Here is a 24,052-nt window from a genome sequence, read left to right as displayed (position 1 = left end):
AATGAAAGTATATACAATTATTTTTGCTGCGTATCATTAGCCAAAACATAAAATGTTTTTCGGAAGGGCTAACAATGTTTCATACAGTTTTCTACAAGATTTTTTTCTTTTGTTTTGTGTGAGATTTTAGTTTGGACGTTTTGGGTTTCTTATGGCAGAAATCACACCACATGAACTAAAAAAATGGCTCTCAGCCAATTTGGAAGAATCCATGACAGTTATTTCTCCAAGCCTTTTTTCGAATACGCAAAGGCTTTGCACATAAATATTGGATCATGAAATCTCTGGCAATATCACTCTTCAAAAAAACCTGACTATTAAATAAAAGTTCCACAGATCTTCATTACATTCTTCAAGTATAACTAACATTCTTAGGTTTCTAACTCACTGAAGCAAAACCTAGCCTTACAGTACTGAGGGGGCAGTGGGGACACTGGCCACTGTTATCTTTGCTATCTCAGCTCTGTTTTGTGGAGAGAGAATTCTTACAGCAAGATGGATAAATATACAGAGAGGCTCACAATATTGCTTCTTTGGGGCCTCATCCTGCACTCAAACATATATGCCACTGATTTCAATTGATACATGATCAGGTCCTTAGAAAGCAGTAGCATATGTTTTTGATTACAGCCTGCTACAGACGGAAGCTGTGGGCTAGCTATACTGTCTAGCCCGTAGACTATGTTCTGTACGTAGTCATGCAGTACACTGGGTTACATAGGAGTGAGTTTACTTCAGTAGTGCTATCTTAAATGCTAGGTGGGAAGCCTGTACTGTGGTGATACTTGATGTAGAGGTGGAATGCATTTAACCTGACTTGTTTAGCAGATACTTTTATGAAAACTATTAAATGTGATCAAGCTAGTTCGTAAAATAATTGTACCATAAGGGCATATTTGAGTCTGTTCTCTGCTTAGCATCTGGAAAAATTACTATCTAAGTGACTCCAATACCTTTAAAGAGACTGGAAGCATGTACAAATAATCTATGAGAGTATTCATTACATCTTTTATACGCACAACTTCCATTATAATCACATAAAATTATATGAAGTAATGTTCATATAATCAAAAAGGCGTCGTTGAACAGAATAGACCTTCCAAGAATATAACTCTTCACATGTCCTACACAGAGATGAAACAGAAAGAGCAGCAGAAAACTGATTATTTGCTTAATAATAGATTACCCATGTTATGTAACATAGCTAGATATTTCTCAATACTCACAGAAACAAACAAAATATACTGTAACAGATAAATGGTATTCCCTCTGGGTACAATATACACTTACAGAAAGCTGGCCTGGTAGGACTTGTGGTGCATCTTTTAGAGCTCCAGGACTAGTTGGAGAAATAACAGAAATAGAAGGCCTTTCCATCTTCTGAGATTCAAAAGAACTTGAACCTAAATGAATGAAAGAAACAAGAAACAATGGAAGACCTAGAACTGATTTCAAGCCAATTTTATTAGATCTGTGAATTACTTTGGTTTTCTAACTATTCAAGGCTGGTTTATACGCAGTTTCATCAGTTTATTTTAAAGTATGATTTTAAACTTATTTAGTTAAGCTGGTGCAAAAAGCTGCGCGGACACTCCTATTTCAGTTTAAATCAGTCAAATTTTTGTTTAGGTCAAGTAAATTAGGAACAGGTTTAAGCTAAACAGAAATAAGAGTATCCAAACGGGTCTGCACCAGTTTAACTAAGCAAGTGCAAGCTATTGTGTAGACAAGATCTCACTTCTACCTACATTTTGGAATCTCTTATGTGAAATAAACTATCAGGTGCCCCTCAATTCCAGTGGAAGCTGCTTTCTTTCAGGTGTGCCTTATTAAAGGCTTCTACTCTCCTGCTGTAAAAAAACCCACCCCCATGAGGGGAGTGGCTATCAGTGCTGGGAGCATGGCTCCCAGCACTGGTGCACTATCTACACTGCCATTCTACAGTGCTCACAGTTGCTTTGCTCAGGCGGGTGCTTTTTCACACCCCTGAGTGAGAAAGTTTCAGTGCTGTAAAGTGGCAGTGTAGACAAGGCCTAAGAGACTCACAGAGGGGCACATTCTGGATCAGATAGGGAGAGATGTGGTCTAGGAATCTGAACAGGGGAAGGGCAATCAGAGATGGGAAATTATGACTCCCTCTGCAGCCTCTGGCAACTTCCTTACTTAATTCCTCTGCCTCATCTTTCTCATAGGTAAAATGAGGGTAATAATAGTTACCTTTCTTACAGTGCTGATCTAGAAAGATTAGACTGTCTGGGACCACAAAAAATGCTGTATCCACATGGTATTAACACCACATGGACTTTCATTGTTACTGTGGAAGAAAGCATTAAAATACAGCCCAGATTTGAACTATATAATATTGATTCTAGTTTTACACAATGATACAGGAAACACAGGGTTTTTAATGTAAAAATATTTTTGCAATATGTGTGCAGATAAAAACAAAACGTATACTTACTGGACTCTAATGGAGGATGGGAACTCTCAGGAATCCTTGGAATGTCACTAAAAAGACATATACAAAAAATAATAAGAAATAACTGAACTGCTGATCCACAGTACTAAACAGACACAGCTAACTACAAAGTTTCTGGCACACCTTTTTCGGACATCTGTTAGTTTTTGTTTTAATATGTTTGTCAATATGTGGTAAGGAAGGAGAATTATTTCAGGACGGCTTGCCACTGTTTACTAATGTGCATGAAAGCTTTAATCCCAAAGAAGACTTTTTTCAAATGATGAATAAAAACAAACCATGGTCACTATAATGTTAATATTGTAGTTGGAGGTTACAAAACATTTTTACAACCAAAACAGCAAAAGTGTTTTGGAAATAAGAAGTCTTACGGCTACTGAAGCTCACTTCTTTTCTGGTCAAATCAAAACAACATAGATTGTAAAACTCACTAGTAATTTTTATACACATGTCTCAAGGAGTTCGATGAATGAAACCGATGAAAATGTCTTATGACAATAAAGAGAAAAAGCAGATAACATGGGCAATGTTAAATAAACAAAGAAAAGGATAACAACGTATTACTTCAAAGACTATAAACATGCAACATATTGCAACTGAATATACATAGACATACAGACACATACACACACCCACACAGAAAAAGAGTGGATCAAATTCTGATCCAGTTACATGAGTGTAAATCCAGAGTAACCCCACTGACATCAGCTTTACAGTGGCTGTCAGAATCTGGCTGTTATTAATATTTGGCCCTGTAGTATTATTTCCAACAATCTCCAAAAATACATTCCAGGAGTAAGAAAGGAAATAAATTTCTTCAATGAGTCACTTAAAAAAGAGATTAAACACTCATAATACAATCCAAACCACAAACTGCAATACAATTTACAGCTAAAATTTGCAAAAAGTGAAGTCTAACGTTAAGGCACTATCCCCTTATTTAGAGTCTTCAGGTGAAGTGCTGAAGCTAATGAGAGTTGCCACATATGCAGCACTTTTGAAAATCAGGTAAATTCCTCTGGAATTTTCTTAGGAGCTTAAGGGAATTGATAAACAAGTCCCACTGAATTTCAATAGGTGTTGGCCATCTAACTCCCTTAGGTTCCTTTGAAAATTCTAGCTCCAGTACCTAATAATTGATTCAGGAGCCTAACTTTAGGCTCTTATTTTTTTTAAATCTTGGTCTATATGACAGACAAAAAACAAAACCAAACTCCAGAGCTATTAGTGAGTATCTCAGTTCAGCTTACATCTTATGTTATAGTGTATGGAAATGTTTTCCTGTGGCTTGCCTTTGCGGTTCAAGAATGATGTGGTCACCTCAAAACTCATGGAAATAAAGTCATGGAAACAGCATTTTCCATTCTTTAGAGTATTTCTGGTTTGCTAAACTACAGACACAAATGCATCATTGAGATGTTATTAGACATTCTATAGTCAAGGCTGAGTTGATGTCTTCCATTTAAAGCAGTATTTCAATCTTTTTATTTAACATGGAACTTAGCATATTTAACCACCAAACCTGCAGCATTTACTCAACAGATCCAAACTGATTTTTATACAGGTAATATATTAACTTAGTTAATGTTTTTTTCCCATTCCAAACATTTAAAAATACTCCCAATTGAAATGTAGCTTTGTTTATATTACAATAACACCTAGACATTTAAATAAAGACCCCATTGTACTAGGCTGAAAACATGGTCCTGTATGAAAACATGGTCCTTGCCCTGTATGTAAAATGACAAGTTATATAGGAGAGGGTAGGGAGCGAGTTATATTATCGAATATACACATTTCCCTTTTTTTCCTTTACCATCAAGTGATAACCATCACAAATTGGCTGATCTCTGATAGGCTTCTGAGCAAAGGTGAGTCTGAAGGGAAGATTTAAAGGAGGGAAAAGTGCAATGTGGAAGAAGGCACAAATATGTTTGTGTCAGATATCACAAAAATGGGTGGTGAAGGCTGGAATTACCTGGAGCAGTAGAGGCAGGAGGACTTGGCAGGAGACACAAGCACTTAAAAGAATTTTAGATAGATAGATAGATAGACTTCACTGATTCTTACAGGCTGATTCTTATTTACATTAAAGCCACTTTGCACTGTCAGAGTAGTTAAATGTCAGAGCGGTTACACTATCTAAGTATAAAATGAGAATGAGAATCAGGCCCTTATGGTTTACAAGAAGAAAATTGAATAAGACAGTGAAGGGGAGGGGAAGACACAAGCCAAGGGTTAAAGAGCAGAGAGGAGGGCTTAAAGGGGGTTAAAGAAGATAACATAGAACTGGTCTTTGGAGCCAGGCTATGGAAACTGGGGAGTGGGAGAAATAATCATGCCTTCTTTGTTTAAAACTGTACATTCCAGGCAGAAAACGCTTTAATTTTAAGCCACCTTTGGGCCCACCCCCGAAATAAACCTGGTCTGCTCTGAGGGCTGAGACATCCCTTGCATAATTTAGAGAGTCTTCAGGGCTGCTGTGTCCCTGCCCCGACATGCTGTTCCTGCCCCCAGCCTCATTCTGGCACCCTGCTCATGTTCCTTGGCATGTTCCTTACATCAGAGCTTGTAAGCGAGTCACAGAAAAGAAGCTAATGGCTGTCTTCTGCAGTTCTTGTGCCGGGGGAATCCTTCTCCCACAGCTGGAACTAGCATTTTAGAGCCCCTTTACACTGCTCTGTCCCTTGTTCTTGGTGGAAGAGCGCAAGAGTGGGGGGTCAAGACATCACCCCAGGAATCTAGGTGATGCATTTAAAGAGTACAATCTCCGCAAGGTTTACCTGAGACTGAATGGGCAACAGTTCTCTGGCTAGTAAAACAAATGTGGCATCCTGTGTTTCTTTATAATTTAAAGGCCATTTCTGCAGAGAAGTATGATTGTCTTTGTCACTGGACAATGTGGCCAGCGACAGACACCAGGTTATGGTGCTCTTACTGCAGGGATTTGAGGAACCAGTTCAGAAATCATCTTTACTTGGAATCCCTACAAAATTCTGTACTGACACATCACATGACATTTATTAATGACTAGCATGTATATAGTATAGTCTGTGAATCTGATTGTGCGACTCTTAGCCATGGAAGACATTACTTATTTATATAGGTACAAAGGACGTGAAGTCACTGCACATGAAAATGGATAATAATGGATTACCACTACTGGTCTTCAAGAAATAATAATATATGGTGTGCTATTAAGGATAAAATTACAATTTCAATGTCAACCCATATTTAATACAGTGTATCATTATTATTATTACTTGTCCAGAGGCACCAGTCAGGATTGGGAATTTTTTGGTGCTGGTTGCTTTACAAACATATAGAAAGACAGGATCCCTGTCCTGAAGATTTTACTATATAAGAAATTAGATTAAATTGTGTATTAAACAAAGGAAGATCTCTATTAATAGCTGAATACTAAGATTCACTTTTATGAGTTTGGAGTCACCACATAATTCAGCTGGCAAAGCAAAAAAGAAGCTACAGGAGACTAGCAATCTGTCATCTAAAAGCAAACAACAATAATAATGTTCTTCCTATACTACAGTTTATTTCAAATGTAGCATTTCAGAATTAAAGAAAATAATTATTTTTATGGTGCATTGTTCTTTGTTAGCCTTTATCAAAATTTCTTCTGTTGTAAATTGTGTGTGATTGACCATTTAAAAAATGACAGACAGGTCAATCTCGCTCTGAGTGAAGTCAATGGAAATTTATCTTTTGACTGCAATGGGTGCACTATCAAGTCTTTAATGAAGCCTTTCATTTCAAGTTATATGCTCTAGTCCATTTGTGACATTTATTTGTTCTTTCCAGTTATTAGTGACAGTAGGAAATAGCTGTAAGTAGTGAAATGTCAGGAATGAATGATTACAGCAGAAGGACATTTCTAGGTAGTGTGTCAAATCCTACTCTGATTTAATAATATAGTAATACTGAAACCTCTCATATGAATACTCACATGATTAAAGTGAGCAGGATTTGGTCTATAATATTACTGCAAGAAACTATCCATTGATCAAACCATATGTTGAAGCAAATAATCACATTTGGGTTCTACTATTCACAAGTGCAATAAAAACTGTCAAGTTTAACACTATAAGATCTAAAGAGGTACATTCCTGACATTAGTAAAAAAAAAATTACAGTGGGCTTAGTATGATACATTCAGTATTGCATGTACTTTGAATCTAATTACTCAGCAATTGTATTTTATGTACAATTCTTCTTCAAGAAAACTTTACTGAACATTTTCAGTTGTACTTTAACGCTTTTGAAAGTTATTATAATTACCTCATTTACTCATCTTCTCTACTGGTCAGTTATCTTACAAATTATTAACCATACATAATGCAGTACTTAAAATATGTCAGTGTTACTATCGCTAAAGCTGCACTATCTGCAAGTGCCAATTTAACAATATTCTATTACTTACTCAGCATCTTCTTTCTGTATTTCTGCCTTAATTGTTCAAGTTGTTTAATTATTTTGCATTCTCCTCCACCCAAAACCACACCGAGGTCCAATCTAGGCCCAATGAAATACATACTGGTTCTGCTACATAGTTAAGTATAGGAAAGCTTGGACCTAAGACTAAAAATTTCAAAAACATTTGTTTGGTTTTGGTATTCTTAAGAGTTAGAGTCTGATTCTACAGTCTTCACCTGGGCAAATCTCCTTATTAAAGTACATGGATGAGTTTGCCTGAATAAGAAATACAGCATTAGGTTTTTATATGTGCTGCAGTTACCATCCTAATGCTGATTTCCGTCTCTGAGTAACAAATTCACAGTCAAGTTTTCACCTTCCATTTAAAAGGCCACTCTCAAGATGGCTGTCCAAAAATTTTTATCTTCTCTAACCTACTTTTTCTTGAAGTACCAATGTAGTACACCAATTCTGTGTAAGTACAGTGGTCTCCATTAAAAAAAAAACACGTTCAACATCTACCAAATGTAGCCATCTCACATTATCACAGGTACATTAACAGCTGGTAAATACTAAACAATCATTCTATGTTAACTAAACCAGAGGTTTATTGTCAAGCACAGGGAGCAGAACCTTCTAGTAAGAATAAAGTGTTTCAAGCTTCTGACTCTAAAGATCATTACTGGATCTGAGACACATTTCAGATAAATTATGACATGGATGAAATCCGGAAATGTCAGATTGGGAAAAGAATGCACAATTTTGGAGAAAAAAACAGCTGGGCTTCTAACTAGAAGATTACTGCTAAAGCATTAGTGTTGAGTGCCATACAGAACACATATCACTGACATTTGGGCAAGTGAATTTCAGATAGGAAACTAAAGAAACATTTTCAAATTTTACTAAATTTTATCTGAAACTAAACTCTGACTGTTTGCCCACCTCTTGTTATTCCTGAGTAAAAAAAATTGAGACAAACCAAAATCCCGCCTGAGTGTGTATGCGGGGAGTCGTCAAGATTGTATTTGGGTGGCTAGCCAGAGACACAGCTCAGGCTGCCACAGCCATTCTGTTATGTTTCGGTGCTTGTTTGAGCAGAGCTAGCGTGTGTATGTCTACCCGAGCTGCGAATTACACCTCCTAGCTGCAGCGTAGACGTACCCAGTTTGGTCACAGCTCTAGGACCAAACCCTACTAGTTTTACTTAAGCAAATAGTTTCACTGATTCCTTATGGGACTATTTGTACAATCTAGACAAACAGAATTTGTCCCCCAAATTATCATTATTTTGCAACTTCCAACTTGGATTTATATTAAATTCAGAATAATTTAATGTAAACTGTTATTATGAGAATGATTTTATAAACTAATGAACACAGATATTACACAAACACCTTTTAATGACGGTATCATTTATAATTACGGTAAAAAAATCTTGGAAATAACTTAGACATTAGAATGTTTAACTATAAATGGCACTCCTTGAATTCCTCATGAACTGATTTATTTCAAGTCATATGATGTTTAATGTTTACTGATGCCTGCTTCCAAGTCAGCAGTGTTCAGATAATTGATGTTACTGTGAATGAATCAAGTCTGAGAGCCTAACAAAGCAGGTCTTACTCAGGCACAGTTCCAACCCATTGTAATGGGAGTCTCACCTGAGTACCTCCTGCAGAATCAGGATCCAAGTTTCTCTTGTCAACATCATGGAAAATCCCAAAGGGACAAGACCCCTTGCAGATCAAGAGCCACCCAGATTGATCTCTGGCAAGGTCCTTAAGGTGGTCTATTCAGTTTATGTTCATTACTGGCAATATTTCCCCTTTGCCATTTGACAAATATGCTCTTTACTACTTTGTCTCAAAAATTTCGCCTTAATAGTGATATTACTGCAGCTATAGAACAAATCTAAGTTTGTAACAGCAGTGAAGAAAATGGAGTATACAGATTATAAGTAAAAAGAAAAGGAGTACTTGTGGCACCTTAGAAACTAACAAATTTATTTGAGCATAAGCTTTCGTGAGCTACAGCTACAGTAGAAAATGCAGAATGCATCCGATGAAGTGAGCTGTAACTCACAAAAGCTTATGCTCAAATAAATTTGTTGGTCTCTAAGGTGCCACAAGTACTCCTTTTTGCGAATACAGACTAACACGGCTGCTACTCTGAAACCTGAGATTATAAGTAAACGTTTCAAAAGGTAAATTGTCCTCCAATATTATAAGGTAATAACTTTCAAACTGACTAGTATGTTAACATATCAGAGTATTTTACAGCACTACAAATATATATAGATATGTATCAGTTTTTAAAAATCCTGCTAATACATGTAATTTACTAAATTTAAGAAGCATGTTTTTTTAGCCTTACCCAATAGGCCTTGAAACAATAATTTCAACTTGAGGTTCTGATTTTGATTCTAAAATAATGTTGTAAACTTCTTCATTTGTAGCTCCAGGCAGGGGTTTACCATTCCATTCTAGAACTTCATCCCCTTGAATTTAAAAAGAAAGATATTTTTAATCTTATTGTCCATATTTTTTTTCACAAAAACAGCAAAACATATATAAAGTCAATGTAACTCTAAGCTACATTCCCTAAAATCAAAAATACTATTGTGAAGATATTAGAAAGAGTTTTTAAGACACTCTCAATACTCGTTTCCAAAACACTGCTATTACCTGCAAACAGTACAGTGTTTTCAATATTTCCTAAATAATATGGCAACCAGTATTGTGCCATGAAATGAAAGAAGTGTGCTACCTTTTGAGAGTCACTTTATTAACGAGAGCTGTGTATAATAAAGATAGGTTGATCTCCAAAAGTAACATATCTGATTGCCTAAGAGTTAAAAACTTACAAATCATGAGATTTTTCAATGACAGTTATATAATATGTATTTAATATGACTTTGGTACCCAAAGGGTAGTCTTCATAGCTTGTACTAAATGAAACAAAAGATTAAAAGGTGATGGATGAGTCAGTGTCTCCTGGAAAGATAAAAGAAACAAGCTGATGTGAAATTGTTGGATGAGAGTTAATCACTCTTTTAAGGTGTTCAGAGCTAGAATTCAAACATATACTTACAATGTATCTCTATATTTGTCAGTGTTACATCAAGAGGGAAACCTTAAAAATGTTTTCTAAAATAAGGTCAATATATAAAATTAATTCTCAGGAAACCATTAAATAAGTTCGCAATTACTAACAGGGCCAACCATAGGCAGTAATCAAAAGCACTACAAGGCAGACTGCATTTTGTTTTATTACTATTTTATTTCGTGATAATGACTTAGTATTTCTCAGATTCAGTCCTGTACCAATGACTCAGGTACGGTGTCGGGCTTTAACTGTGTTGCCAGAGGCCTTTGGATAAGATCTAAAGTAAGGCCTGAAAAACTGAGTTTGTTAAAAATCTAAAGGAATTCTTCATAAGATTAAAAGTCCATCCTAGTCAAACTTGATTTCAGATAATTACATTCTGCCTTCCACAATTCTATGTTCAACAATTACTATTCTTTCAACTCTGAGGAATCTGCAATTCAGGAGTAGACATAAAGATCACTGTGCAGAGTTTGTATATGTTTGTAAAGCACTTTGGGATCCTTTAGGATGTGAAATGTTATAGTACATTAATGAAGGAGTATTATCATTCAGCGTTGCTGAAGTTAGTTTTCCTCTATCAAGTGGCGGGAAATAAACTGGGTTATTTATCTAAAACTAACTAGCAGCCTATTTAGTACAGCCAACCTTAATTCTGGCATTTCCTAATTTTTGAATGTTTGACTTTGCAACCTTAATAATGTTTTAATATAGATTTTGTGTGCATAAGTTCCTAGATTTTTTTTTAAAAAAAGCAAACTGGAAAAAAATTATCTTGTGGCATTGTATTGACATTTGTATGTTCAGTAGCATGGTTGGACCCTTTAGATCAGTGGTTCTCAACTGATTACACATAGTGGGCCACATATGCAGCCCACAGTGTGTTACCTGGACCACAGGGGCTGGGTGGCAGGGCAGCAGCAGCCCCAACCTCGACCCTCGCTATGCGGGACGGCCGGCTGCCCACCCTGGACACCAGTGCCAGAAGGCTACCCTGGACACTGGTCCCCGACATCTAGCTGCCCAGACCCTGGACCCAGTGGGGCCAGGTGGCTTCCCCGGACCTCCGTCACATGGCTGCGCAGCAGCCCCGACACCCCCTCTGCATGGGCTGGGCCGGCTGCCTCAGACCTGGAGCTTGCAGGGGCCTGGCGGCATCCCTGACCCCCACCAGGAGGGGCAGGCCGGCAGCGCCGGAGCTTGTAGGGCTGGACAGCTGTGACGGATCCCCAGAGCTCACAGGGCTGGCTGGGAACCCTGGATCCCCAAACCCATTGGGCTCGCTGGCAGCCCTGACCCCTCCGCGCCGGATGGTGCAGCAGCTGGGCATGGGGCGGGCTGGCTGCTCCAGACCCCAACCCTGCAGGGCTGGCCAGGACCCCCGGAGCCCTGACCCTGTGGGGCTGCCAGCAATCCCTTACCCCGTGGGGCCCGCTGGCAGCCTCCACCCTGAACTCCCGCCACACAGGGCATGCCCAGCCGGACCCCTCGGTGCTGGGCAGCAGGGCAGCTCGGACACCCCTGTGCTGGGAACCCGGGATCTTGGGCACGACCTTTCAGCTCTGTGCTAATTGGGCCAAATACGGCCCATGGGCTGAGAACCACTACTTTAGATCCACTGCACAGACCTCTGTCCATTAAGCTAATGGAGTAACTGATAACAGTAATAGGTTGTCATCCTCAATGTGGACCAGGACTAATGAGAGATGTGGTTGTCATTGGTTTTCACAGATATTTGCTGACAGAAAAGGAGTAGTGAGATTCAAGAATTTTTGGTTCCATTCCAGGTTTTGGAGGGCACAGACTTTCCTGCCAGTTACCACCAAGTTTGACTCCTTCTGCCCTGTCCCCTCCAACCTGTTCCTCTCCCAATCTCATTTTCCTCACGTAGCTAGTCCCTGTCTCATGCTTTTCATCCCAGTCCCTTTACCTAGCAAGTCCTAGTCTCACACTTCCTGACTCTCCCAACTGTCGCAGTCTGCTTGACAGTTCCCAACTGCATGCAGCTACTTCTCACCAGTTTCCTTACCCAGCCAGTCCTCCGTTCACCCGTCCTGGCTCCTCATCCAAACTGTCTCTCCCCTGACTCAGCCTCTAATCCCCTCCCATCTGTCCCCACTATCTCCCAGGCTCTCTCCTCATCCAATTTCAGTGTCTGCCTATTCCCCTCCAGCTGCTTGTCCCAGTCTCTTTGCCTAGACACTCTCAATTCTACCCCAGCATTCTGGTTCCTTGTCAGATCTGTCTCCTCTCTCTCTCATACCATCATCTCAGTCTCTTTACCCAGTCAGTCCAGCTCCCAATCTCAGTCTCTGCCTTTGCTCCCAGTCCCAGTTTCATTGCCAGCCAGCCCAGTCACCACTTTCCCCCTTAATTTCTAATCCCAGTTTCCCTCTTTCCCTTCTGCCAGCTGCCAATCTCAGAATTAAATCTAGGTGCAGTTCATTTTCAAGGCATTGCACTTTTTACTGTTTTTGTTCAGAGTATTACTTACAAATAATTTTCATGATAAAATGATTTTATTTGAGAAAATCTTTTCTGTTTTTTCCTAAAACCATTCACTCTTTATTTTATTAATATTACTGGTGAAACTCAATGTTGATCCTTCAGCAGCTAATAAGTACCATATAGAATTTACACATATATCCAAGCAAAATGTAATTATGTAGTGATACAGTAGTCATGTTATTAAAACTGCCCACATTAACATGAAAAACATTTTTCATTTACAATATTTATATATGAAAATTATCCACATAATACATAACATTAACAATTTCATTTTAGAAAGTCACAACAATAACATGAATTTGTCTAAGAATAGTTGATTTTATTACCTGCTCTTAGATGTCCCACCACATCAGCTAGACTACCCTTCTTTACTTTGGTAATGAAGGCACCAAGTCGTCCTAAATCTGTCATTTTTCCTCCAACAACCTGGATAATCATAAATTTATGTATTTTTAAACCACAAACTTGGCAACGTATTAAGGAATATAATCTAAATAGTTTATCTTGCATGGTTTATTTAATCACATTAACGTTATTTTTAAAACTAGGGCCTCAGTCATTCACAATTAACTGTGTTGTTATTATCAACGGTATTTGTATATGGACTTCATGCTAAGGAGAGTGTCGTATAAAAAAAGGCATAATTGTGTCACATTGAGAGTGAAGAGAGCTTGAAATTCCCTCTTACTTGCCTCTGAAAACATTAGTTTAATTAGACTCATTCAGAATGTATAGCATAGCATTTCAAATATCAGAAATGATCAGTTGTGGGTTTTTTGAGACAATAATCAACAAAACGTGTTTTGTTCAAATCTATGGTTAACTGTTTGGGATGTGCAGAAACAGCAGACTGTAAGCATGGAAATGCCTTACAGAGCAGTCAGTATAGAAGTGCTAAAAAACCAATAATGTAAAAGTTGAAACTCTCAACTAAAAATGTATTGTGTACAGTATTAGGGAATACATGAGAACAGTACATCTAAATACAACAAATGGAACTATATCATTAGCAGCTAACAACAGACACTGACACCTTCATCAGAAGGCAGTAAAGATTTAATGAAAGAGAAAGCAAGGCAGAGGCACCAGACTTCTCCCATCCTCTGTCCAACAGAGATGACAGTGTCCTCCAAATAAGGATGCACAGTACATTGATGGAGAAAGCGACATGAGTCTCTTCAAAGGGACTCAGGCAAGGAAGAGTTCTAAAACCTCTTTCCTCTCAGCATACAGAAATTGCTGATTGTCTTATTAATGACATGGCCAGTTAATAAATAACATCAATGCAAAAACCAAAGACATGTTGACATTTTTACAGTATGTGAATATGTGTAGCAATAAAACAGATTTTGCTTTTGTCCACAGTGGTCATTATCAATTCAGACATATTACCTAGGGCTGACAGTCTCTATTTGGAATTTTAAAAATTCTGTCAAAATAAAAAAAAAATGCAATGACACAAGTTACACTACCTACTCACAGTAAAAAAAAAATCTACACAAAGTACAGGCCTAAAGTTTTTTTAAAGCAATACAAAACCAATATTTTGATCATGCTGGTTTTACAGGTCATTTCTGAATGGCTGGGTTGTCCTAATGAATCTGTACAGCCAGTGGGTCTTCTCAGAAATATTCTGCGTAGAGTTTTATAATGAAATGCACTACAATGTTCATTACCCACCAGTGTAGCAGCCATTGATAACGTTTTATTTATTCACATTGCCACAGTGGTGGCTGATCTTAATTTTAGTACACTGATTTATACAATTGAATCTCAGGTATTCTCCACTAGCTTTAAGGATGCAACAGGACACCCTGCTAAGCCTACCGGTGAGTCAATGATCTGTAGTACGGCACATAACAAATCAAGGTAAGAATCAAGAAAGCAACAGTAGAGGTTCCCTAAAAGAGGTTTCCTGTTTTGAGGCCTAAATCTTTAGCATTTTTCCTCCAGTTTAAAAAAAAACCCAACTCGTTTCCAGTCAGGAAAAGTCAGCTGTAGATTTTGTTACCCTAAAATAACGTCTTAATTTTTGGGCCCAGGGTGAAACTGGGAAAAAGTCAGAACTCACCAGTTTTGCTACAGATGCAAAAATATTAAGAGAATTATATTAAAGAGCAGCACTGCTAGGTTTTGAAGGGCAGTTATTTATTTAAGGTGACTTATCCAAAACTATTCAGATGCACTGTTATATACTGTGTGCAATTTGTGTTTCTTCCCAGCAGTGCAGATTTTAAACACTGATTTTGTGAATATTAGTGTCTAGATGACACTCATGAATGTGGAACGTGAGATGAAGATTACACGATTGAAATGCATGTAGTAAAATCAGTAAATCCATGAATGCATTAGGATGTACTGTGTATGCTTGGAGAACAGGCAGATGAATAGACTATGTTCTAGCTCATGGCCTTCCAATCAAAACAGTTCTGTCCTTTTGCCATGGGTAAATAGGCTAATATAAAAAAGGGATTAAAGAAGGTTTCCGCTGATAATATTTCACTTTAATTTTTCAAGGCTTAACAAAGTCTGCCTGAGTTAGGGTGCATTTCCACTTCATCTTGCACAATTTTGGTTTAAAAAACAAAACAAAAAACACTTGAGGCTAAATCTTGAGCTTTGTTGAACACCTGCAACCTCAGGGTACTTGATGGTCCTTAGCATGCTTGAGGAGGCACTCAGTATCTGGCAGAGTCAGGATCTAAATTATAGAATTTCATGCCATGTTTTTTTAAATCTAATCTAATCTATCTATCTATCTAGTGTGTGTGTTTCTCCTGTATTTTATTTTTGTATGTTTTACAGAGAGACAGAGAAGGTGTTCTTATATCTGGGTAATATATACATACTGCAGTCATTATTCATGACAGATTAAATAGACACAATCAGATGCAGCTACTGTATGTTACATGTCAAAGGCTGCACTGTCAATGGGGTTCTAGTACACATAATGGAGTGGAGGGCAATATTTGATATATTTGCATCAATTCAGGATGCTGTCCAATGCACAGGGGGAAAAGCTATGTTCCACTCTTTTTTAACATAACTATGTAAAATTGGTCTCAAATGGCAGTATAATTGGAGATTTTTTGGATATCTATGTTATGCTATAGTGTACGAAACGGTTATCTATTAGGCTAATGGAAGTTTCATTCATTTACAGCATAATCTTTGTAATACTTACTTTTAGCCCCAGTAATGCACCTGACTCTTTTGGCATGGTAGTTCTCTTGTTAAGAATAACACGTCCAATTAAGCGATCCCCCTCTTTAGATGGTTGCCACGTTACGGGATGCTATTAGAAAATATCAGTGGAAGCAAAAAAGTGGAAGCAAAAAAGTGGAAATCTCTTCCTGTTTTACACACACAAATAGAATCAGCTAAATTAGTATGTCACAGTAGAGATAAATCCAACTAATCTTTGGCTGCATAATGTCTATGACAAAATTCTCTCTGTTATAATACTATAGTTAGGGCCTACCAAATTTTCGGCCATGAAAAATGCATCACGGACTGTGAAATCTGGTCTCCTGCCATGAAATCTGATCTTTGGCATGCTTTTACCCTATACTATACAGATTTCATGGGGGAGACCAGTGTTTCTCAAACTGGGGGTCCTGACCTAAAAGGGAATTGCAGGGAGGTCACAAGGTTATTTTAGGAGGGGTTTATGGTATTTATGGTATGGTAACCCTTATTTCTGCACTCCCTTCAGAGCTGGGCAGCTGGAGAGTGGTGGCTGTTGGCCGGACACCCAGCTCTGAAGGCAGCGTCCCACCAGCAGCAGCACAGAAGTAAGGGTGGCAACACCATACCCTGCCTCCCTTACTTCTGCACTGCTGCCTTCAGAGCTGGGCAGCTGGATAGTGGCGGCTGCTGACTGAGGGCCAAGCTCTGCAGGGAGCACCGCAGAAGTAAGGGTGGCAATAGAATACCAGGCCATCCTTACATCTAGGCTTCTGCTGGCGGTGGCTCTGCCTTCAGAGCTGGGCTCCCAGCCTGCAGCCGCTGATCTCCAGCTGCCCAGCTCTGAAGGCAGAGCCACTGCCAGCAGCAGCACAGAAGTAAGGGTAGCAGTACCAACAGCCCCCCTCCAATGAGCTTGCAACCCTCCCCTCCTCCCCCCGACAACTCCTTTTTGGAGTTGTCAGGATCCCTACAATTACAACACTGTGGAATTTCAAATTTAAATAGCTGAAATCAAGAAATTTACTATTTTTAAAATCCTATGACCAAGAAATTGACCAAAATGGACAGTGAATTTGGTAGGGCCTTAACTATAGTTCTTGACTCCTGCTTCACTAACTATTTACAATTACCCTTCTTCATTGTAAAATTATCTCAACACTCAAAATGTGCAAGTGCAGTCATAAAACAGATTTGAAGCTTAATGCATTTAAGATGTATTTCAGCTTGTAAAAATAAATGCATTACTTTGTATTCCATTATCTTGAAAATTCCTTTTAAAAATAACAGTCCTGTAGAATAATATTTATGTTATTCAGCTGTTTCATATATGTTCATTATATAGTAAAAGTCTGATGAGCCTTTTCCCATTAGAGTCAAGGGCAAAAATTCTACTGACATCACTGGTGTCTGACTGATAGCCTAGGCCCTAATGGATTGAAATACAATGCCTCATTTGAAAAAAAATCTCTACTTCAGATTAAATACTCAAGTTATTTTTCTAATATAGATTCAGATAGAAAATCTCTTCCTGATTTTGATTCTCACGATCTACAAACATTTTTTCACATGTTTAGAACAAAGTTCTAATATCAGTGAGCATCTTAAAAGACTGAAATTCATAATTTCATAGATTCTAAGATTAGAAGGCACCACTGTGACGCAAATGAAATAATTAACAAACCTCTTAACAATTTATTTCATACCTATAAACCTACATTGCCTATTTCTTACCGAACTAATAGGGGATGTCTCTCTACTGTGCCACGTGGCAGGATCCAGCCAGTAATAATCCAAGTCACCTGGAAGAATACGAATGGAAAGAAATCTGTAATCTCATACAGAGAGAAATGTCTGTGAATGCATCACCTGTATGCATGAATTTTAATGTACAATAATTCTATGAAGCAAATGCATAAATTATACCATGATTTGAATGATCTTAAATGTTTTAATTTAGGGACAACAATATATACCAACACTTCAAAAATAAAAATGTGTCACAGTACAAAGACCTTCAGTTTCTCAGTAGTTCACTGAATATCTGCTGCATGACCCAGCTTGACTTTCTGTGCTGCTGAAACCCACCTTCCAGTGATAAACGTCCCCTTTCATACCTCTCATCCTTACTGTGATGAACACACAGTGCCAGCCCTTTAAAAAGCTAATTATGATTCTGGAGGAAGCTGCCACTAAAAAGAGACATTTGGTTGCAGCTGACCCAGAGGAGGGGCCAACAGCAAACCACAAGAAGAAACTATGAAGAGGTGCCTGTGCACAATGATGATGAGTACTCTAGAGACACTAGGAGTTTGAGGCGCAAGTGGTGTTCTCGTCCATCCTCCCCATGGAAGGAAAAGGCCTGGGTAGAGACCGTCGAATTGTGGAAGTCAAAGAATGGCTATGCAGGTGGTGTCAGAGAGAAGGCTTTGGATTCTTTGACCATGGGATGGTCTTCCATGAAGGAGGAGTGCTGGGCAGAGACAGGCTCCACCTTACAAAGAGAAGGAAGAGCATCTTTGCGAGCAGGCTGGCTAACCTAGTGAGGAGGGCTTTAAACTAGGTTCACCGGGGGAAGGAGACCAAAGCCCTGAGGTAAGTGGGAAAGTGGGATGCCGGGAGGAAGCACAGGCAGGAACGTCTGTGAGGGGAGGGCTCCTGCCTCATACTGAGAATGAGGGGCAATCAGCAGGTTATCTCAAGTGCTTATATACAAATGCACAAAGCCTTGGAAACAAGCAGGGAGAACTGGAGGTCCTGGTGATGTCAAGGAATTATGATGTGATTGGAATAACAGAGACTTGGTGGGATAACTCACATGACTGGAGTACTGTCATGGATGGTTATAAACTGTTCAGGAAGGACAGGCAGGGCAGAAAAGGTGGGGGAGTAGCACTGTATGTAAGGGAGCAGTATGACTGCTCAGAGCTCTGGTACGAAACTGCAGAAAAACCTGAGTGTCTCTGGATTAAGTTTAGAAGTGTGAGCAACAAGAGTGACGTAGTGGTGGGAGTCTGCTATAGACCACCAGACCAAGGGGATGAGGTGGATGAGGCTTTCTTCCGGCAGCTCGCAGAAGCTACTAGATCGCACGCCCTGGTTCTCATGGGTGACTTTAATTTTCCTGATATCTGCTGGGAGAGCAATACAGCAGTGCATAGACAATCCCGGAAGTTTTTGGAAAGCGTAGGGGACAATTTCCTGGTGCAAGTGCTGGAGGAGCCAACTAGGGGGGGAGCTTTTCTTGACCTGCTGCTCACAAACCAGGAAGAATTAGTGGGGGAAGCAAAAGTGGATGGGAATCTGGGAGGCAGAGACCATGAGTTGGTTGAGTTCAGGATCCTGACACAGGGAAGAAAGGTAAGCAGCAGGATACGGACCCTGGACTTCAGGAAAGCAGACTTCGACTCCCTCAGGGAACAGATGGGTAGGATCCCCTGGGGGACTAACATGAAGGGGAAAGGAGTCCAAGAGAGCTGGCTGTATTTCAAGGAATCCCTGTTGAGGTTACAGGGACAAACCATCCCGATGTGTCGAAAGAATAGTAAATATGGTAGGCGACCAGCTTGGCTTAACGGTGAAATCCTAGCTGATCTTAAACATAAAAAAGAAGCTTACAAGAAGTGGAAGGTTGGACAAATGACCAGGGAAGAGTATAAAAATATTGCTCGGGCATGTAGGAATGAAATCAGGAGGGCCAAATCGCACCTGGAGCTGCAGCTAGCGAGAGATGTCAAGGGTAACAAGAAGGGTTTCTTCAGGTATGTTGGCAACAAGAAGAAAGCCAAGGAAAGTGTGGGCCCCTTACTGAATGAGGGAGGCAACCTAGTGACAGAGGATGTGGAAAGGCAACCTAGTGACAGAGGATGTGGAAAAAGTACTCAATGCTTTTTTTGCCTCTGTCTTCACGAACAAGGTCAGCTCCCAGACTGCTGTGCTGGGCATCACAACATGGGGAATAGATAGCCAGCCCTCTGTGGAGAAAGAGGTGGTTAGGGACTATTTAGAAAAGCTGGACGTGCACAAGTCCATGGGGCCGGACGAGTTGCATCCAAGAGTGCTAAAGGAATTGGCGGCTGTGATTGCAGAGCCATTGGCCATTATCTTTGAAAACTTGTGGCGAACGGGGGAAGTCCCGGATGACTGGAAAAAGGCTAATGTAGTGCCAATCTTTAAAAAAAGGAAGAAGGAGGATCCTGGGAACTACAGGCCAGTCAGCCTCACCTCAGTCTCCGGAAAAATCATGGAGCAGGTCCTCAAAGAATCAATCCTGAAGCACTTACATGAGAGGAAAGTGATCAGGAACAGTCAGCATGGATTCACCAAGGGAAGGTCATGCCTGACTAATCTAATCGCCTTCTATGATGAGATTACTGGTTCTGTGGATGAAGGGAAAGCAGCGGATGTATTGTTTCTTGACTTTAGCAAAGCTTTTGACACGGTCTCCCACAGTATTCTTGTTAAACTTAAAGTTAAAGAAGTATGGTCTGGATGTTAAAGCAAGTTAAAGAAGTATGGGCTGGATGAATGCACTGTAAGGTGGGTAGAAAGTTGGCTAGATTGTCGGGCTCAACGGGTAGTGATCAATGGCTCCATGTCTAGTTGGCAGCCGGTGTCAAGTGGAGTGCCCCAGGGGTCGGTCCTGGGGCCGGTTTTGTTCAATATCTTCATAAATGATCTGGAGGATGGTGTGGATTGCACTCTCAGCAAATTTGCGGATGATACTAAACTGGGAGGAGTGGTAGATACGCTGGAGGGCAGGGATAGCATACAGAGGGACCTAGACAAATTGGAGGATTGGGCCAAAAGAAATCTGATGAGGTTCAATAAGGATAAGTGCAGGATCCTGCACTTAGGACGGAAGAACCCAATGCACAGCTACAGACTAGGGAACCGAATGGCTAGGCAGCAGTTCTGCGGAAAAGGACCTAGGGGTGACAGTGGACGAGAAGCTGGATATGAGTCAGCAGTGCGCCCTTGTTGCCAAGAAGGCCAATGGCATTTTGGGATGTATAAGTAGGGGCATAGCGAGCAAATCGAGGGACGTGATCGTCCCCCTCTATTCGACATTGGTGAGGCCTCATCTGGAGTACTGTGTCCAGTTTTGGGCCCCACACTACAAGAAGGATGTGGAAAAATTGGAGAGAGTCCTGCGAAGGGCAACAATAATGATTAGGGTTCTGGAACACATGACTTATGAGGAGAGGCTGAGGGAACTGGGATTGTTTAGTCTGCAGAAGAGAAGAATGAGGGGGGATTTGATAGCTGCTTTCAACTATCTGAGAGGTGGTTCCAGAGAGGATGGTTCTAGACTATTCTCAGTGGTAGAAGAGGACAGGACAAGGAGTAATGGTCTCAAGTTGCAGTGGGAGAGGTTTAGGTTGGATATTAGGAAAACCTTTTTCACTAGGAGGGTGGTGAAACACTGGAATCTGTTACCTAGGGAGGTGGTAGAATCTCCTTCCTTAAAAGTTTTTAAGGTCAGGCTTGACAAAACTCTGGCTGGGATGATTTAATTGGGGATTGGTCCTGCTTTGAGCAGGGGGGTTGGACTAGATGACCTCCTGTGGTCCCTTCCAACCCTGATATTCTATGATTCTATGACACAGTTAGGGAAACACACAAAGGGAGCCAGCCATAAAGGAATGCAACACAGGGTACCAAACAAACAGGCAGAGGAAATAATGCAACACATTTAATTCAAAGTTGTGATTTTTATTTTTGTTCAGGACAGACAGAGGTGACATGCATTGTGTGTAGAGAGAAGAGACTACTGATGATGCACACTGGAGCAATCATGAATCAATTGGGTGTTGTAGGGGAAACTCAGTGGATATGTTCGGGAGGACTTGGGAGCAAGTGCAGATTGGAATCACAGAACCAGTGTTTTGAGGGACTTTGAGGGAGAGGGGAGAGCATGCTGCATGCACTGGGGATGAAGTGACGAAGGATGTATAAGCTCACAGGGGGCTGTGTAATGGGAGGGCTGGAGAACAAATGACTTGGCAGTGTATTTTGACCAGCCAAATATGGAATGTGACTTTACGATGAGAGGGATGGCTGCAAAAGGTGTTGGGAAGGACTTGGGAAAATGAGACAGATTGGAATGGAACAAATGGGAAGAGAGAGCCTGATGCAATGAGAACAGAGCCTGGGTATGTTGTTTTTGTTTGTTTTTTCAACAGATCATTTCTCTTTTTTAAAACACAATATTTATATGCCCCCTGTACTCTATTACCTTTCATACCTTTGCATTATTATTACCCTTTGTGACAATATAGAGTATTATCAAAAGCAATTGTTGACGCTGAAAAGGGCAACTTATTCTAAACCATTTTTGAGACGCTAGTAGTATTTATATACCTGATCTTGGCGCCAAAGTAGACAATTTTTTAAGTTTAAATAAAACTGGTGATGTAAAGGAACAAATTAAAACTAGCCAATTTTATCATTTAACATGCAAATAAATAGCTAAAAGAAAACTGAACTATGTAAGCTAAATTCAGCCCTTGAAGTAACTGGAGTTGTCCCACCAAACAATTCGTCTTTCACCAAGAGCTGAAATTGGACCTCTACTTTCATATGTGGCACATGGTCTCCCCTTAGTTTGGTGGTGACTCTTTGCTAGGTTTGGAAAAAAACAGCTCATTAAAGAAAGTTTAACATTACCTGCCTTCAAACATATATGCATATTATTTTCCTTGTGTTTTTAAATGATGACAATTCATGCCCCACAGTGTGTACTGGCAGAGGGTATACTGTGGAGAAAATCTGCACATACTTGTCCCATGATATGCCTAGGCACGCTTTGGTGATTATTAAAAACCCTGTGGTGAAATCCTGGCCTCACTCAAGTCAATGGCAAAACTCACATTGACTTCAGTGGGGTCAGGATTTCACTTCTAATATGTATTTTAATTCAGAAAATCCCAATTTACTTTTTAGACACACCTTAGACAAAATGCCTGGGTGCTTTTATTAACTTTTAGAAAGTATAACTATATAAGCGAAGAACACTTTTAGATCATTACTGTTACTGATACATAGAAATAAACATCCAAACAAAATGGGATATCAGTGACTGAAACAAAACCAAAAACTAAATATAATGTGTTAACAACAGTAACTTTTCTTACCAACAACAACAACATCAACAACAAAAACTTTATATTTTTATCTTCACATCTCAATGTGGCTTGTGTCATGTTTTATATACTGCATAACCCCATCACTAGGACTTGGGATTTCTCAAAACAATGTGTTCATTCACATTGCTTTAACCGGAGCAATAAACCAGCCCAATACCAAGGCATTACAAATCCCTACCATGAAATTATTTCATAACTTGCTAATATAATCTCAAATTTGTGCCTCGGTGTCCTTCTTTTACTGTACATAACAAATGTTAAAAACTTTGTATAATGTAGTACATTTCTAACAAGTGTTAGCCATAGTATCAGACTATTGAAAAACTGAAGCTGCTGGACCACAAATTCCAATTCCTTCCTCACTTCCCCATGTCAGTACAATGTGTTTTATATATAGTTGGATTTCCAGTAAATTCCACACCTCAGAGTCCTCAAATGTCTATATACTGCATTTTTCCTATTTTACTATGTCTATGGATTTCATTCTCTTACAGGTGTCTGGATGCCAATTATGTGGACTAAAGGAGGCAGGGGTCCTATGGAAAAAAATTGATGTGATCATGTAATATGCACAGGGGAGCTGAACAGAGGTTGTACCCCACCTTCCACTGCTATCCCACTTGGTTCCTGCCTGTGCCCACACTCCTATCTCTGTCCCTCTGCTCTTATCTTTCCTGCCCCGTCCCTCCCATCCCCAAGCTTCTGCTCATGTCTTCCTTCCTTTCCCCCATCTCTCCTTCCTCCTGCCCTCACCATGACCTGGTCTCATCTGCTCCTTCCCTCTCTCCTGTTCACCCTCCTTGTGCTCTTGACCCTCTCCTGTGACGTTTCTATCTCCCCACCCGAGTTTTCTTCCCGCCTTTGCTCCTGGCCTTGCTCCTCCCTCTTGGCCTGCTCTTAATTCCCCTCAAAATCAAATACCTATCGCTTCCTGCTCCCCTTTGTCCAGCCTTTGTCCCCACCCTTCTCCTGTTTCTCACCTTCTGCATTTCAGTCAGGCTGCCTCCTCCTCCTCTACCGTGCGTGGACACGAGCATGGAGACAACTGCTTGGGCACCAGCAGGGGGATCCATTTCCCATGGTCAAAGTTCTTGTGCCCACTGCCACAGCAGCTTCTGGCAGTTGGGAAGAGGAGCAATTGCAGATAAAGTCCTGCCTAGTCCCTGCAGCTTGGGTCAGAGCATGCCCAGAA

General features: G+C 40.0%; 1 protein-coding gene across 27 annotated transcripts in view; it reads right to left on the bottom strand.

The window, feature by feature from the left end:
• Positions 1-24,052, bottom strand: part of RIMS1 (regulating synaptic membrane exocytosis 1) — a 513,389-nt gene that overhangs the window by 188,595 nt on the left and 300,742 nt on the right. For all 27 annotated transcript variants that reach the window (XM_084623248.1, XM_084623228.1, XM_084623249.1 and 24 more), the window contains exons 5-10: positions 17,447-17,514; positions 15,711-15,821; positions 12,853-12,952; positions 9,284-9,407; positions 2,462-2,508; positions 1,291-1,403 (exon numbers count right to left, since the gene is read on the bottom strand). In XM_084623248.1, coding sequence (XP_084479374.1) covers positions 1,291-1,403; positions 2,462-2,508; positions 9,284-9,407; positions 12,853-12,952; positions 15,711-15,821; positions 17,447-17,514 — 563 coding nt within the window. The remainder of the gene's footprint in view (positions 1-1,290; positions 1,404-2,461; positions 2,509-9,283; positions 9,408-12,852; positions 12,953-15,710; positions 15,822-17,446; positions 17,515-24,052) is intronic.

This window comes from Lepidochelys olivacea, assembly GCF_965140295.1.
Source record: "Lepidochelys olivacea isolate rLepOli2 genome assembly, chromosome: 3".
Taxonomy (NCBI): Eukaryota; Metazoa; Chordata; order Testudines; family Cheloniidae; genus Lepidochelys; species Lepidochelys olivacea.
The sequence above is the reverse complement of the archived record's forward strand: the minus strand, read 5'-3'. Positions and strand labels throughout refer to the sequence as shown.